Below are 17,188 nucleotides of genomic sequence, written 5' to 3'. Positions count from 1 at the left end.
TTTAAGAATAACACTAAATATTATGAGTCATGATAAAATAGTGAGAGTTGGCAGCACTGTACCATAGCTTCATAAGTAAAGCAAAAGAGTTTTTACATAACCCTTTGTGAAGGTATGTATCCTATGTTTTTAAAAACACTGCAGGAAGCCAATCAGTGGGAGTATGGGGAAAGTTGTAGGCAGATACTCTTGAATATTGCAGAGAGAGATGGAGTAGCCTTGGGAATAATAGGATTTGCTAATAAAATTCCTTGTTCAGTGTTAAAAGTGACTCTTTCTATGATTCTTTTATCATTGTCAGATGACACTCTTAACTTGACCCACACAACCTGGACTCAGCACCTGTTAGGGTAGTTTAATCTCCATGTCCATTCAGTCCTTTCCAACAGCCTCAGAAAAACAGATCATGGAGAATAATCTATAAGAAATTACACAACAAGGTTAGCTGTTGTTTTTCTGGTTTAATATCAGCAAGCAAATTACGACTTTCTTGAGGTTATTTAAAAATACATTGTGGATTGTACTGCATTAGTCAGCTGTGAGTAATCAGATAAGTCACATGACCTTTCCTGGCATGTGCGAGGATTTCTGATGCAAATACATTATTTCTGCTAATATTTGTCCATGTGACTTTGACACCTCTTCTGTGAATATTTAAGCCAGTAAAGGTTGTTTATTCAGATATTAATGGGAAATGAATGCAAGAAGCATGTGTATAGTTGAAGCAAATTCATTTAGGTCAAGATTTTCAAAACTGATGACTGATTTTTGGGAACTCAATTTGCAATACTCTAAAAGGGGCCTGTTTTTTTTTCCCCCCAGAGGACAGAAGGATGTTGACTAGAACAAGTGCAATGGTTAGTGTGGTTGTCGCTTTGGTTTTTTATACATTTGGATTTAGGGGGTGGATTTTTTTTTGGTAGCCATATTAATCAACACCCCATCTTGGTATAGCTATGCCAACTTAATCCTCAGGGCAACATAGCTATGTCAATAGAAGAATGCTTCCATTGATGTAGCTGCCATCATTCAAGGAGGTAGTGTTCTAACACCAATGGAAAAACCCCTTCCATGGGTGTAGGCTGCATTTACGCGACAAGGTTATGCAAGCATAGTTACAGCAATGTAGCTATGCCAATATAGTCTACATAGTGTAGACATACCATTAAATTCACTTAGATTGGTACTCACCTACCAAAACTAACCTACACCTTCTCCCTGTGCATTGCCTTTAAATTTGTCCTACTGAGTCCAAAGGAGTGAAAACATGTCTAACTAAAGTAACTCATAAAGAGGAGAAAAGAAAATAACAGGATTGTGAAAGACGGAGTAAATTAAAGCATCATCCATTCTACTTTTTTCTAGTTCTTTGGCATGTACTGGATACCCATTTAGTTTCCCTTATGCTCATTCAAATATTTGGTGCAAGGTCATAGAGGAGTTTTTAAACTAAGGACTGGGGGAAAGCCAGCAAATGCTGAGAAGTGTACTATTCAGATAGATGCATCGCTTAGGGGAGGATTTATTAACGAGGATACAAGGATTCTCTATATATCCTAGTAAAGAGAAGAGGATAGAAGTTGATTAAGTACAAGTAGAAGCTGAAGATAAGTAGTCAAATGAAAGAGCCCCAGTCAATTACATCACACGAACACAGATAACTAAATATTGATACATTTTATCAGCACTTGCATACAAATGCAAGAAGTCCAAATACTAAACTGGGTGAACTTGAGTACCTGGAATTAATTGAGAATATTGATATAAGAGGTATCACAGAAACTTGATGGAATTTTGATTATCAATGGGACATGGTAACACCAAAGTACAAAACATATAGGCATGACAGAGTAGGTGGCACTGGTGGGAGAGTAAATTAAAGTGGGAGAGTGGCACTATATGTGAAAGAAAGCACAGGGTCAAATATACTATTGACTGCCTGACCAGGATGGTGATGGTGATTGTGAAATCCCTAGGGAGATTAATGAGGTTACGAAAACAGACAGCCCAATAATATTGGGGGGTTTCAACCATACCCATATTGACTGGGAATGTGTCACCTGAGAATGGCATGCAGAGATAAAATTTCTACACGACATAATTACTGCTTCTTGGGCAGCTAGTCCTAGAACCCACAAGTGGAGAGATAGTTCTTTATTTAGTCCTAAGTGGTGCACAGGATCTGGTCCAAGAGGTGAATATAGCTGAATCACTCAGTAATGTTGACCATAATGTATTAAATTTAATATCCTTTTACGGGGGAAAATGCTAAGAAATCCACCACACTAGCATTATTTTCAAAAATGGGAGTTATACAAAAATGAGGAGGCTAGTTAAATGGAAATTAAAAGGAACAGTCACAAGAGTGAAATGCCTGTAAGTTGCATGGAAACTTTTAAAAAACATCATAACAGAGACTCAAATTATATGTATCGCCCAAATAATAAAAAAACAGTAAGGAAACCAAAAAAAAAAAAAATGGAAGCATGGCTATATAACAGAGTAAAAGAGGCAGTTAGAGACAAAAAGGCATCCTTTAAAAATTGGAAGACAAATCCAACTGAGGAAAATAGAAAGGAACATAAACTCTCTCAAGTCAAGTGTAAAAGTATTATTAGGCAGGTCAAGAAAGCACTTCAAGAACAACTAACAAAAGACAAAAAAACTAACAGCAATTTTTTTTTTACTACATCAGAAGCAGGACGCCTGCTAGACAATCAGCGGGACCACTGGATACTTGAGGTGCTAAAGGAGCACTCAAAGAAGACAAGGCCATTGTGGAGAAGCTAATTAATTCTTTGCATCTGTCTTAACTGCAGAGGGAGAAAGATTCCTACACCTGAGCCATTCTTTTTAGGTGAAAATCTGAGGAACTGTCCCAGATTGAGTTGTCAGTAGAAGAGATTTTGGAACAAATGGGTAAATTAAACAGTAATAAGTCTGTAGGACTAAAGGGTATTCATCCAAGAGTTCTCAAGGATCTCAAATATGAAACTGAAGAACTACTAACTGTAGTATATAACCTATTGCTTAAATCAGCCTCTATACCAGATCACTGATGGATAGCTAACATAATGCCACTTTTTAAAAAAAAAAAGTTCCAGAGGCAATCCTAACTTCAGAACCAGGTAAATTGGTTGAAATTATGGTAAAGAATAGAATTATGAATTGACATGGTTTGTTGGGGAAAGAAAATCATGCCTCCCCAATCTATTAGAATTTTTTGAGGATGTCAGCAAACATGTGGACAAGGGTGATTCTGCTGATATAGTGTACCTGGACTTCCAGAAAGCCTGTGACAAAGTCCCTCATCAAAGTCTCTTAAGCAAAGTGAGAAGTCATGGGATAAGACACAAATCAGATATTAGGAATAGCAATATACAAAAACCTGTAGGAGAACACTTCAACCTCCCTGGCCACACTATAACAGACCTTAAGGTGGCCATCCTGCAGCAAAAAAACTTCAGGACCAGACTTCAAAGAGAAACTGCTGAGCTTCAGTTCATCTGCAAATTTGACACCATCAGCTCAGGATTAAATAAAGACTGTGAATGGCTTGCCAACTACAAAACCAGTTTCTCCTTCCTTGGTTTTCACACCTCAGCTGCTAGAACAGGGCCTCATCCTCCCTGATTGAACTAACCTCGTTATCTCTAGCTTGCTTGCATATATATACCTGCCCCTGGAAATTTCCACTACATGCATCTGACAAAGTGGGTATTCACCCATGAAAGCTCATGCTCCAAAACATCTGTTAGTCATAAGGTTCCACAGGATTCTTTGCTGCTTTTACAGATCCAGATTAACACGGCTACCCCTCTGATACTTGACCACAGGTTAGAAAAGAGATGACTAGCGGGATATGAATGAGGTCTATAAAATCATGAATGATGTAGAGAAAGTGAATGAGGAAGTGTTTTTTGCCCTTTTACATAATAGTAGAACTAGGGGTCACCTAATGAAATTAAGAGGCAGCAAATTTAAAACAAAAATAAGAAAGTATTTCTTCACACAAGGCACAATCAACTGTGGAACTCATTGCCAGGGGATGTTGTGAAGACCAAAAGTATGACAGGGTTCAAAAAAGAATTAGATAAGTTCATGAAGGATAGGCCTATCAATGGCTATTAGCCAGGAAGACCAAGGATGTAACCCCTGCTCTGAATGTCCCAAAATCACCGACTACCTGAAGTTGGAACTGGACGATGGGATGGATCATTCAATCATTACCTTGTTCAGTTCATTTCCTCTGAAGCATTTGTCACTGACCACTGCTGGAAGATCGGATACTGGCCATTTTTCTGATCCAGTATGGCCATTTTTATGTTCTTATGAATCTAATTTACACTGAGCCATATTCAGAGGGGATATGTACCTTAATTGAATGTCAGTAATTCAAACACCTAGGCTGTTTTATTTTAACTTTTTGGGGAAAAGGGGCCTGAGAGTTTTCAAGGATACAGTTCTTTTTGCTTACCTGACCTTATAAGGGCTTAGTTCAGCAGTTCTTGTTTGTTAAGAAACTTGTAGTACGGAGCTTGGCGTTGGTAGTGCCATCCTATGCACAATTTCTTAGAATGTATAAAGACAGTGCATGTTGCTTGGGGAATCTTCTTTTTTTCACTTTATTTTTTTCACGTCTCTTAGGGGATGCAACAGACAAACTGATTTACTCCCATTCCTAGTACATTTTCTTTTCTCTTCTGCTAGCTACCCTGATTTCCCCCTCTCTTCCCCCTACCCATTTCTCTGTGCTATGTGCTACAGCATCCTATACCTGATAGTTAAGGCTGCAATTTTGTCATGGAAGTCATGGAAGTCACAGATTCTGTGACTTTCCGTGACCTCTGTGACTTCTGCAGAAGCTGGTGCACCTGGCTCAGGGGCAGCTCAGGCAGCCTCTGTGCCAGGTGCACTGGGCGCTGCTGGGGAAGTCTCGGGTCACCGAGCCCCCATGCCCAGCAGCAGAGTTTCGGTGTGGGAGGGGGCAGTAGGTTGAGGCACAGGACAGAGTGAGGTGGTCTCTGGGTGGTGCTTTCCTGCAGGGGTCCCCAGAAGCAGTGACATACCCCTCGCTCAACTGCTTGGTGGAGGTGTGGGCAGGCAGCTGTGCATGCTGCCTCCACCCAACGCACTGGCTTCACACCTCCCATTGGCTGGGAACTATGGCCAATGGGAGCTGCAGGGGTGGTGCCTGCAGTTGGAGGCAGCCATGCTTCTGCCTAGCAGCTGAGTGAGGGGAATGTCACTGCTTCCAGAGAGCCGCACAGTAAGTGCAGCACAGATCCCACCTCAACCCGTCCTGTGCCCCAAACCCCTGCCCCCTCCCACACCCAAACTCTGCTGCTACTGTGGGGGAAGGCATGGAGCCAGGTGGGGAGTCTGCCGGCCCCACCAACTGCACCCCCCCCGCACCAGTGGGGGTCCCGGGCTTCACACTGTCCCTTCCTCTCCCCGCCACCCCCCACAAGCAGCTGGCCTGCCCTCTCCCAGCACTTGTGAGGGCCCGGGCAGACCTCCCAAGTTTTATTCACTGGTATTTTTAGTAAAAGTCCTTGACAGGTCACGAGCCATTAATTTCTGTTTAGTGTCCGTGACCTGTCTGTGACTTTTACTAAAAATACCCATGATTAAAACGTAGCCTTAGTGATCGTTCCTGTTCCTACTGTTGCTTTTCCTCCTGAGCCAATGAGTTCCATTTCTAATGTTGTTGCTCTCCTCTTCCACCCACGTCCCATCCCACCCTTTCATTCAGTCACATTCTTTGACACTCACCTTCCCTGCCTATTGAATCCTTCAGTGTTCTGGCTTCCCTCCCCTTTCTTATGGCTTTTCATCCCAGTTATTCGTCTTTTTTTGATCCCCATGGAATCAGGAATAAGACATTAATAGATATTGACAACCATGTTAATTTAGTTCTTGCTGTTAAATCAAAGTCCAAACAAATTAGCTCTTCACTTGGTTGTGAAGGGTTAAAATGTTTTGGATATAGACTGAAGAAAGCAAATGAATTTGTATTGTTGGATGGATCTTCATATGGGAACTGAGAGTACTTTGATAATGGATTGAACAGTGTGTAGTTTCCCAGGAATTTCTGTAAACATATCTGTATCATCTTCTTTAAAACAATATTGTTACTTTTTTTACAGCAGTACTCCTAAATTTATGGCAACAAATATCCCTACAACAACAGTACCTCTATCAGTGGAAAAACAGCTCGTTTACAGATCTCTGCTAAATAATGCACTAACACTTTCTACATTGATATCCATGTGTTCTGGATTTAAAGCACAAGCCTAACATGTATACAACTATACTTTGTTTCTGCTTTGAAATGTTATATGAATAGGTCTGGAAAAGTATCATTGCACATAACAGATTTAAATCATTTTTTCTGATAATAATAGATCTAGTTCATATATCAGCCTTTACATTCTGTGAAATGTCAGAAAATTGCTGTATGCTCTAATTGCTGTATGTCAAGTAGAGAACTTGTGTCCTAGCCAAAGCTTTGATCAGTCTGATCCTCGCAGTCAGTAGAGTGGTATCAGTTGTGTACTGTGCTGTATGTGGAATTGAGCCCAGGAGAATAAACAGTTTTAAGTCTTTACCACAGCAGTCATTAAGCAGCCAAACCTATTTTTATATTAATTTTCCGCTGCTACAATGTCTAGATGGTGACCAAGTGCTGACATCCTGTTCTTCTGTTCAGCTGTTTCACTTCTGACCAATGTTGATCCGGTGAAGGCTGGCTGCTTGAAGCTACTCACTCAATTCTGATCTCATTTCACGCATTCTTGCATGTACAACAAGCTAATGAGGCTTCTATCTTATAAAGCTGGCACAGTATAAAAGGGATAGTAAATCTATAGATATGTCCTGTTGGGTAAACTGTACACTTTCTCAGGTGGGATGATGATGGAGAAATACATTTGGAATAGTTCAATTCAAAGCTGAGTGTTAAAATCTTCTTTGTCACCTCTGCAACTGAAGATAATGTATTCTGCAACTGAATGCTACATATATATTGGATTGAAGAGGAAATCTGAAATAATATATTTACATTCAGATAAAAGGCGAAATGTGTGGGGAAGATAGTGGGAGGATAAAATCTTACACTTGACAATTGTTTTCAGAATACTAAATGATTTTGTGTGATTTCCAATAAGCTTCCCTAATTTAAATAACTGCTTTGGGAGACTTATATGGAACCAAGTGTTGAAAGAGTGCTCTAGGACACTAATGCAAACATGAAAACCTATAGAAAATGTGGCTGAAACTTCAAATGTAAGGGGAAAAATTGCACGCGTATAATGTATTTATTCCCCCCTTTTTGTTTTCAGGTTAAAAAAGCTTCTCGAACAGGAAAAAATCTATCAAGCCCGCAAGGAGAAAGAACACACAAAGAGACTCAATAAACTGAGAGACGAACTGGTCAAACTCAAGTCATTTGCACTCATGCTGGTGGATGAGAGACAAATGCATATTGACAACTTGGTCAACAGAGTCGAAAATACAAGATCTTGCTCAGAAACTAAAGGAGGAAGAAGAAAAGCTTAAAGTTATTAGTTCAAAAACAAAAGAAGATGGACAAAAATTGATGAAGTTAGAAGCAGAACTTGAACACAAGACATTATCATTTTCTCAAGAGCATGAGGAGATGACTGCTAAACTAGGTAATCAAGAGTCACATAATAGACAGCTGAGACTAAAGCTGGTTGGTTTGACTCGTAGAATTGAGGAGCTAGAAGAACTAACAAAAATCTTCACAAGGCTGAGGAAGAACTTCAGGAATTAAGAGATAAAATAGCAAAGGAGAATGTGGAAACTCTAGCTTGATGGCTGAAGTGGAAAATCTACGCAAGCGTGTACTTGAGATGGAAGGCAAAGATGAGGAGATCACAAAAACTGAATCCCAGTGTAGAGAGCTGAAAAGAAACTGCAAGAGGAAGAACATCATAGCAAGAGCTGAAATTTGAAGTGGAAAAGTTGCAGAAGAGAATGTCAGAACTGGAGAAGCTGGAAGAGGCTTTTAGTAAAAGTAAGACTGAATGTACCCAGTTGCACATAAATCTGGAGAAAGAAAATAATTTAACCAAAGACTTAATAAGTGAGTTGGACATGGTGAAGACTCGAGTAAAAGATCTTGAATCTTCAGAAAGTAAGTTGGAAAAAGCTGAACTAAGCTTAAAGGAGGACCTTACCAAGCTGAAGTCATTCACTGTCATGCTGGTGGATGAAAGAAAAAATATGATGGAAAAAATAAAGCAGGAAGAAAGAAAAGTTGAAGGTCTGAACAAAAATGTTAAGGTGGAACAAGGTAAAGTTATGGATGTGACTGAGAAATTAATAGATGAAAGTAAGAAACTTTTGAAACTGAAAACTGAAATGGAGGAGAAAGTGTCCAGTTTAACAAAGGAAAGAGATGAGTTAATTGGGAAACTGAAAAGTGAAGAAGAAAAATCCTCTGAACTGAGTTGTAGAGTTGAGTTGTTAAAGAAAAGAATTGATGGTATAGAGGAAGTTGAAAGAGAAATAGCAGAGGTCGAGCCAGAAAGGACAAGAACTTGCTTATCATGAGGACAACAAAATTAAAGAACTAACCATTGAAATTGAAAGACTGAAAAAACGTCTTAAACAATTGGAAGTGGTTTGAAGGAGACTTGATGAAGACAGAGGATGAATATGATCAGCTGGAGCAGAAATTTAGGACCTGAGCAGGACAAAGCTAACTTCCTTTCTCAACAACTGGAGGAAATGAAGCTCCAGATTGCCAAAAACAAAGCAATAGAGAAGGGTGAAGTGGTGAGTCAGGAAGCAGAGTTGAGGCACAGGTTTCGGTTAGAAGAAGCTAAAAGCAGAGATTTGAAAGCAGAAGTGCAAGCTCTTAAGGAAAAAATTCATGAGCTGATGAACAAAGAAGACCAGCTTTCTCAGCTCCAAGTTGATTATTCCGTTCTGCAGCAAAGATTTATGGAAGAAGAAGATAAAAACAAAAATATGGGTCAGGAAGTCCTGAACTTAACAAAAGAGTTAGAGCTTTCTAAGCGTTACAGTCGTGTCCTTAGACCCAGCATGAATGGTAGAAGAATGGTAGATGTTCCTGTGACATCCACTGGGGTGCAGACTGATGCAGTAAGCAGTGAAGTGGCAGAAGAAGAAACCCCAGCTGTGTTTATAAGGAAATCCTTCCAAGAGGAAAATCACATCATGAGTAATCTGCGACAGGTAGGACTGAAAAAACCCATAGAGCGTTCATCTGTGCTGAACAGGTATCCCCAGCAGCAATGATCTTGCAATGAGGAAATCTTGGATACCATGGATGAGAAAAAGAGAGAATGTGTTCCCAAGGAGCTCATGATAAAGGAGCCCGAACACATGGTAGCCCAGGACATCCTGGAGAGGTTGTCCTTTCCCCAAAGCAGGGGCAACCTCTTCATATTCGGGTGACTCCAGATCATGAGAATAGTACAGCTACTCTGGAGATAACTAGCCCAACATCTGAGGAATTCTTTTCAAGCACCACTGTCATTCCAACCTTGGGAAATCAGAAGCCACGGATTACCATCATTCCCTCTCCAAATGTGTCACAAAAAGTAAAAGGTGGCGAGAGCTCAGTGGGCCCAGAGCGTGCTATGTCACCTGTTACTATAACTACTTTCTCCAGAGAAAAGTCAGCAGATGGAGGGAGAGCTCCTTTCATGGAAAGACCCATATCCCCAATTCAGATTATGACAGTCTCTACGTCTGCAGCACCATCAGAAATCTCTGTCTCTCCAGAATTGCAGGATATGACCATGGGAAGGGCTGTTTTCAAAGTAACACCAGAAAAACAAACTGTCCCAACCCCAATCCGGAAGTACAATGCCAATGCCAACATTATAACAACAGAGGACAATAAAATTCACATTCACTTAGGTTCTCAGTTTAAACGCTCCCCTGGTGCTGCTTCTGAGGGAGCTAGTCCTGTGATAACGGTCAGACCAATGAATGTAGCAGCAGAAAAAGAGGTTATGACTGGTACCGTCCTTCGTTCCCCTAGGAACCATTTCTCCTCCAGGCCTGGAGCAAGCAAAGTGACAAGTACCATAACTATAACTCCAGTTACAACATCATCCACACGAGGAACACAATCAATGGTAAGTAGCAGAGGATTCCATGGGATATCTGCCCAGACTTCATGGTGGGGAGATGGGAAGCCATAAAATGGACTTTGTGTGCAGGGGCGGCTCTAGGTATTTTGCCGCCCCAAGCACGGCAGGCAGGCTGCCTTTGGCAGCTTGCCTGCGGGAGGTCCCCGGTCTCACGGATTCAGTGGCACGCCTGCAGGAGGTCCACCGAAGCCACAGGACCAGTGGACCCTCAGGCATGCAGCTGAAGGCAACCTGACTGCCGCCCTCGCGGCGACCAGCAGAGCACCCCCCGCGGCTTGCCGCCCCAAGCACACACTTGGCGTGCTGGTGCCTGGAGCCGCCCCTGTTTGTGTGAGACCCCACTGTGGAAGAACAGTTGCAAAAAACTGTTTATGCTACTGACTTCACTGGAGTTATTCTGGATTTCAACTGGACGTAACTGAGAGCAGAATTTGCCCTGTTGTGTTTTTAAACTGTCCATTTTGGCATTGTCTCACAATAACCACTGGAGGTGAGCCTTACGAGGAAGCCCTTACAAAGCTGTAGGAAATGAAAGAATGATGGTGCTGTAAACTTTCCTGTGGTGGTTGGGGGAGGTAGGCAGAGAGGAAGAGGGGGCAATGCAGAGAGAAACCCTGCTTCTATTTTTTTGTAGGTGTCAGTTCTTAACTTAGTCCATTGTGCTTAGCTAGTATATAGCTCTCAACTAAATGATAGGATGTATGTAGCAGTACAGTACCCAGTGAGGTGAATAAGAGAGATTTAATTCTGAAGTCCCTGGCTCTTGTCTGTTTATGACAGATTTGCCATGGTTTTAACTTTTTCCTAATTGTATAAAATAGAGGTGGTGGTGGAGGAACAAAAAACTCTGCAGAACCACCATTTCAACAGGGAGGATATTTCTATAGGGTCAAGCATGTAATTTTTGCAAGTCCTGCCTGAGCTGTGAAACCTCCTTGCATGGTGATTCCAAGATGGTGGCTGTAATTTCATGTCTGGGCCATTTAGGACATAGGTTTTTTGTTTTTTTTTAATTAACACTCCCTCTAGTTTGTCTAACTATTTTTATTTTCCAAAAATCTATGTAAGTGCCTCCAGCAGGCTCAATTTGAACAAAATTACAGATACCATCTTGGAAGTTCTGATGTGGTTGGCTAACTCATGCAAGCCACAAAAGTCCGTGATTATCAGTCCTGTAATTTCCTCATCAGTGTGTTCCACACACCTTCTGTGCCATTCTTACAGGCCTGGGACCCAATTCTCTATTGCGTTATCACTGTTCTTGCCCCCTCTGTACCACTTTTCCCTGCACATATTAAAAAACGTTACAAGAGATAATGCGCAAGTGACATAGCTATTCTCAGATAGTAATAAAATACACTCAGGAGGATTTGTGTTATAAACTGCTTAAGAATATGCTACTTTCAAAAAGTCCAAATCATTGTTTATTTTAAACCAACGAACCATCCTTATTGCGAACACTTTGACTAGTATACTTGTAGTCATGTCTGCATATTCTGCAGTGAGCCACCGTTATGGGCGTAAATAGCCTTGGCAGTTGCATGTGTTTACTCCTCCATTAAAATTTAGTTCTGGGTACCTATAATGTTCCACTAGTGTGCACTTCTGGGAAGAGAACAGTTTAGCTTCACTCTGCAAGTCCTAATGAGACAGCATTATAGGTGTCCCGTATTAACTTCATAAAAGTATAGAGAGCCAAATTCTGGCTGATGCTGTTTATTTGTGTAAAGCAGAAAAAAAAAGCAGTCACCTGCAAATGTGCGAGGCAGAAGGGAGCCAACCAGACTCTGAATCCTGCAAAATTATACCAAGAGGTTCTCTATAACTGACACTGTTTAAGGCAAAAAGCAGCGCTAGCCATTTTCCCAGCCACCAAAAAATGTTTTAGATGCTCCTCATAAGCAGCTGAACCCCTCAAAACACCACAGCTGGCCAATCAGCAAAGGGAAGCGGAGAGAGAACACACACACACAAATGGCACAGGGGTACAGCATCCCTTGGAAGTTGGCACCTAACGCAATCACACTGCATGCCCACCCCTAGAACCAGCACTGGCTGAGGCTGTTTGAAGCCCAGGCTGCATGTTTATTCAGTCACATAGGCCAGACAGTGGGGACCCGCATACAGCTAATTTTCTCTTCATTTAGCAGGGAAAAAAAATGTGTTTGGAGTTGTGTGTTGAGCTGTGATCTGAGTGACATGTTAGGGTGCCTCTTTGGAAACCGGGGAGAGCAGAGTCAAAATACTTTAAAATGATTTTTGAGTGTTTTAGACATGAAACTAGTAACTCTAGAGTGCCAAAATCTTCAGTTAATAATTTACGTGTCATTAAAACTCAAGAAATGCCTGAGATTCCAGCTACTTCATTTAATAGCTGTATGTTTACACACCAGGGGAAAGCTTTCAGGGAGTGCAGGATGTTTGTCATTTTGGCTCCAGGGTATGTTGACATATTTTCCTATTTTGATAAAATGTATTTCCATGTTGTGCCATACAATGTGCCATGGTTCTTACTTGTTTTGACATAAAAATGTGAGTTCCTTAAATGTTGTCGTAAACACTGCTTTTGATTGTTGAAAATGGCTTGCTTTCCATCGGTCTGTCAGCATTCAAATTTCCAAATTGTGATTTCATATATTTTATTTTGTGTATGTGTGCATGTGGTTTTTGTACTGTTCTTGGAACATTAAGTAATGGAGGAGCGCTGATTGACTGGTAAGGATGGTGATAGTTGTATCCTTTTTTGCAATGCTCAGTACATATAAACAGGGCCCTGTGTGCACCATGGCAACTTGAAACTAAACTCTGTGGCAAGGGCCCTAGATTCTACTGTAGTCTGGCACAGCAGGGAGGAGATTCTGTGACAGATTCATTTGATTATTTTAAACTCAGGTTTGTAATGTGCAACTAAATGCTACAATCAACAAAGTGCCCCCAACACTGTTTATTTTGTAGATTCAATTTAGTTTATATTGTTTCCACATTTGCTGTTTTCAGTGTGCTGCAGCTTTGGTCTTCACACTGCAAAATTACTATGTATAATTGTCAGGGAACCTGGAAGTATTTTAGCTTCTAGGTTGCGGATAGCTGGGACTTCTAGAACTAAAGGAGGTATTCTGGGAGTTTGGGATTAGGACAATACTGATTTTTTTTTTCTGTTTAAAATGATCAGTGGTGAAGCAGCTAATATTGTTAATTAAGCTTCAAATTTAACAGCCCACTGAGCTAAATAGGGCAATGCATGTGCAATGCTGCATCAGTTTACATTTGCATTATGTTTGTTCTCAACCACGAAGAAAGGCTATACACGTTTTCTCTATATGATGGTTAGATTCTGGCCAATAGTTCTATGGCAAAGAATAGCTTCCAAATTCTTTTGCTGCAGAATACATTGGCCTGTCAGATGAACAGGAAATAGTAAAGACCTATTAGGTTTCTAGTTCATCTCTTCCCATATTGGTGCTGGTCTTGTCTACATCAATGTAGGTAAGAGAGTAGAGACTTTCTCTCCTTTTTCCTGTCTTTTCTCAATAATAAAAGATTAGGTCAATTCCCTGGATCTGAACAGCTCCAAACTTTAGGAAAGTATGGACCCAGAACTTGTACTTGACCCCCATCTCTAATAAGCCAACCCAAAATACTGGATCTGAACACCAGAAAAATAAGGTCCTGATCTTACCTCTGCATTTTGGGTCCATCTCTAGCATGATATTCACCATTGTGCAGTAACTGTTCTGATACGAAGTGTCTTCTTCACTGTTGGTGTTTTGCTTCATGCCACTAATATTTAAATATGCTGCACAGGGCTGCCCAGAGGGGGGGCAAGTGGGGCAATTTGCCCCAGGCCCCGGGTCCCGCAGGGGCCCCGTGAGCCATGGCCTGGTGGCGGTCCGGGTCTTCGGTGGCATTTCAGCGGTGGGGGGCCCTTCAGCACTGCCGAAGACGCGGAGTGACTGAAGGGCCCTCCATCACTGGGTGAATACAAGCACCGCAGCTCCCCTGATTTGCCCTAGGCCTCCTGAATCCTCTGGGTGGCCCCGATGCTGCAAACGATTCAACCACCCTTATACCAAAGGAGATGCCCTGATTCCAAAGTTGAATACTAATTAAATAATTTAAGTGCCCAGAGTGATCTAGTTGCCTGAGATATGATCTGTCTTCCTGTGATTTTCTGCCACTGTTGAGAGTAGCTGAGGCACTCCCAATATAAGTGAAAGGGAGCTGCGTGGCAGGGCATTCCTTGTGAGGGGCCCTCCGTTTTGGAACTTGCTCCCCACCATTGGTACACAAGAGCCTAGATTTGTTAATCTTCTGGGCATGCTTGCAAAGTCCATCTTTTCTCTGTCTTTGTTAAGGAGGGCCTGGGCAGGGGTGGATATATTTGTGGCCAGTTGTTTGTTTATGGTGTTATTTTTAATTCATGGGGGAGGCTCCCAGTGCACTGGATAAGTGCTTCAAGGCATATTTTAAAAATTTGAAGAAACAAGTAAGGAACTGTACAGATTTAGGATCTGTTAAAGAAAACTTCTAAAAATCTTGTTTACAATTATATCCTTTCTCTTTCTCTCTCTTGCAGACAGGACAGGATGGGTCATCACAGAGACCTACACCCACCCGTATTCCTGTGTCAAAAGGTATGAAAGCAGGAAAGCCAGTAGTGGCAGCCCCAGGAACAGGAAATGTGACAAAATTCGAGCCTCGTGCCGAGACTCAGTCTATGAAAATAGAACTGAAGAAATCTTCAGCCAACAGCTCTGCCTCCCTGGGCTGGGGGAAGGGCTGAGGGCAGTGGCTAAGGGGGTATGTTGTGCAGGTTTTACTGCTACCATGGAAATCAACCCCCTGTCTGTTAGTTGCTGGTGTTTGCATTTACTAATTAGTCCTGAAACTGTCACTTAACATAACAAACTATAGGTGTGTGTGTCTTGACTTTAACAATATAATTTTGTTTCTATGCTGGGCTAAAAAGCTACTTGGAGGCTCGTAATGTTTGCAGATAATGAAATCAGACTGAGCAGCCTCACTTACACATTGATCTTAATTCAGGGGTTATTGAATTTATAGATAGGGTGGGCCACATCTTAAGAGATTGTCTCATGGGACCACCTTCTATCTCACTCACAATGCGCAGGCTACTTTCCCTCCTTTTTCATGATCATTTAACATTCCTGAGACAACTAAAGCATTGCTTGCTAGAGAAGTAATGCTAGAAAAGCCATGTATTTTAGGTCTCTTTTAATGAAGTCTCATAGCTAAAACAATGAGGAAGAGCCAGCACCATGTGATCAGCCATCTCTCTATAGATCAGCAGTGATTCATAGACCGCAGTTTGGAAAGCACTGATGTAATTGATTTTTTGTTACAGCCACAATTTGGGCCTGATCCAAAACCCCTGGATGTCAATGGAATTACTTTCTTTGGGCTTGTCTATACTTTTGGCTAGATTAGCATTGTTGTGATCAATGCAGCAGTGTCAATTTAGTGGGTCTGGTGAAGACCCGCTAAGTCAATGGCAGAGTGCTCTCCCATCGACTCCTGTACTCCAGCTCCTCAAGCAGAGTAAGGTAAGTCAGCAGGAGAGCATCTCCCATCAGCACAGCAGGATGTAGATACCGCGATAAGTGGATCTAGTTTTGTCAACTTCAGTTATGTTATTCACGTAACTGAAGTAGTGTAACTTAGATTGATTTACCGTGGTAGTGTAGACAAATCCTTTGACTTCAGTTTACTTTGGATCAGGCCCATAATCAGAAAGTGTGCTGTAGTTTGACATCAGCTGCCTAGAGTTCTTCTGTCTTAGAACAGTCCTTAATACAGACAGTTAATGGTGCAAAGTAATTGACGAAGAACTCTGCTCAGATACAGAGGGTAGGGGACAGAGGGCTTTGCACTCAACTTACCCTGAATTCCAGCGTGTTCCCTGAAGTCTGGTATGTGTCTATCTCAAATAAAGAATCAGTTTACAGTGCTATGGAGTACCAGTTTGTGTTTTGTTTTGTTCTGAAGTATTTGCATTTGTTCCGTTTGTGTTTTTTTTTAGCATGTTTTAAGGAAGTATTTCAGCATGGAAATGGATGTGGATGTAAATGATTGATGTCATTATTTTGTTTGATAGCACCATAATTTCCCCAGAAAACTCAATTTCCACACAAGTAAGATACAATAAAGGAACTCTGGGTTGAAGTAACTTGACATGCTGTGTCTCAGCCAGAAGGTGCATTTTAAAAATATATAATTATTCAACCATTAGAGTGAGCTATTAAGAGTCCCACAACAGTGAGTGCCCTTGCTGGAGGAGAGATGAGAAAGGAAGATGACTCATGCAGCATGAAGAATACAAGTGTAACGCAAAATGAATTTGAGGGATAATGTTAAGTGAAGAAGTTAAGTGGCTGAAGGAAGCAAATGAAGTTAATAGGATGTACAGGATCAATGCAATGAACCAACGGATTGGGTAATTAGTTTCTCTTGTGAAGGAGAGGTTGAAAGAAGAGTTTGTCAGTGGAGGGCAACAAAAAGGTGGTAGAATCAGGCAATATTTATCCTTAATCCACACTTTTGGCTGCTACCCTATTAAAGATCTTGATATTTCTCTTAGAGAGCTTACCCCAGCTTCACTATCTTGAAGGCATTCTTATTCTTCTTTCATGCACATGTCCTTCTGATGAACATCATAAAAGTATTGATTCTGATTTTCACAGGTCTTCAAGCATCTTCCATTAACCTGCATCTCTAACTAACTTTGGAAACGTAGGTGCTAGGACATCTGAAAAACAGACTCACGACTTCATATATATAATTTTCCTAATAGCAGAACCAAACGTTGGAGCTACTTCTTGGGAATTTGTGAGTTACTGACCAGAAGTGCATCACTTCTTCCAGCTAACTGTTATGCCCAATAAATGCCCCATACCTCAATTTGTCATTAATCATTAGTGAGTTCTTATTATTTCTAATATCAGAACTTTTTCAGCAGAAGTTCTAAACATAATAACATGAAGCTAAAAGCTCATTATAACACTAAATGCTGAGCT

General features: G+C 41.2%; 1 protein-coding gene across 1 annotated transcript in view; it reads left to right on the top strand.

Moving 5' to 3' along the window:
* FILIP1 (filamin A interacting protein 1) overlaps nucleotides 1-17,188 on the top strand; it is a 152,179-nt gene that overhangs the window by 129,048 nt on the left and 5,943 nt on the right. The window contains 12 exon segments of the mRNA XM_030555780.1: nucleotides 7,344-7,496; nucleotides 7,498-7,748; nucleotides 7,751-7,807; nucleotides 7,810-7,929; nucleotides 7,932-7,961; nucleotides 7,964-8,543; nucleotides 8,545-8,653; nucleotides 8,655-8,714; nucleotides 8,716-9,275; nucleotides 9,277-9,340; nucleotides 9,342-10,139; nucleotides 14,731-14,954. Coding sequence (XP_030411640.1) covers nucleotides 7,344-7,496; nucleotides 7,498-7,748; nucleotides 7,751-7,807; nucleotides 7,810-7,929; nucleotides 7,932-7,961; nucleotides 7,964-8,543; nucleotides 8,545-8,653; nucleotides 8,655-8,714; nucleotides 8,716-9,275; nucleotides 9,277-9,340; nucleotides 9,342-10,139; nucleotides 14,731-14,937 — 2,989 coding nt within the window. The 3' untranslated portion in view covers nucleotides 14,938-14,954.

This window comes from Gopherus evgoodei, chromosome 3, assembly GCF_007399415.2.
Source record: "Gopherus evgoodei ecotype Sinaloan lineage chromosome 3, rGopEvg1_v1.p, whole genome shotgun sequence".
Lineage (NCBI taxonomy): Eukaryota > Metazoa > Chordata > Testudines > Testudinidae > Gopherus > Gopherus evgoodei.
This window is presented reverse-complemented; position numbering and strand designations above follow the sequence as displayed.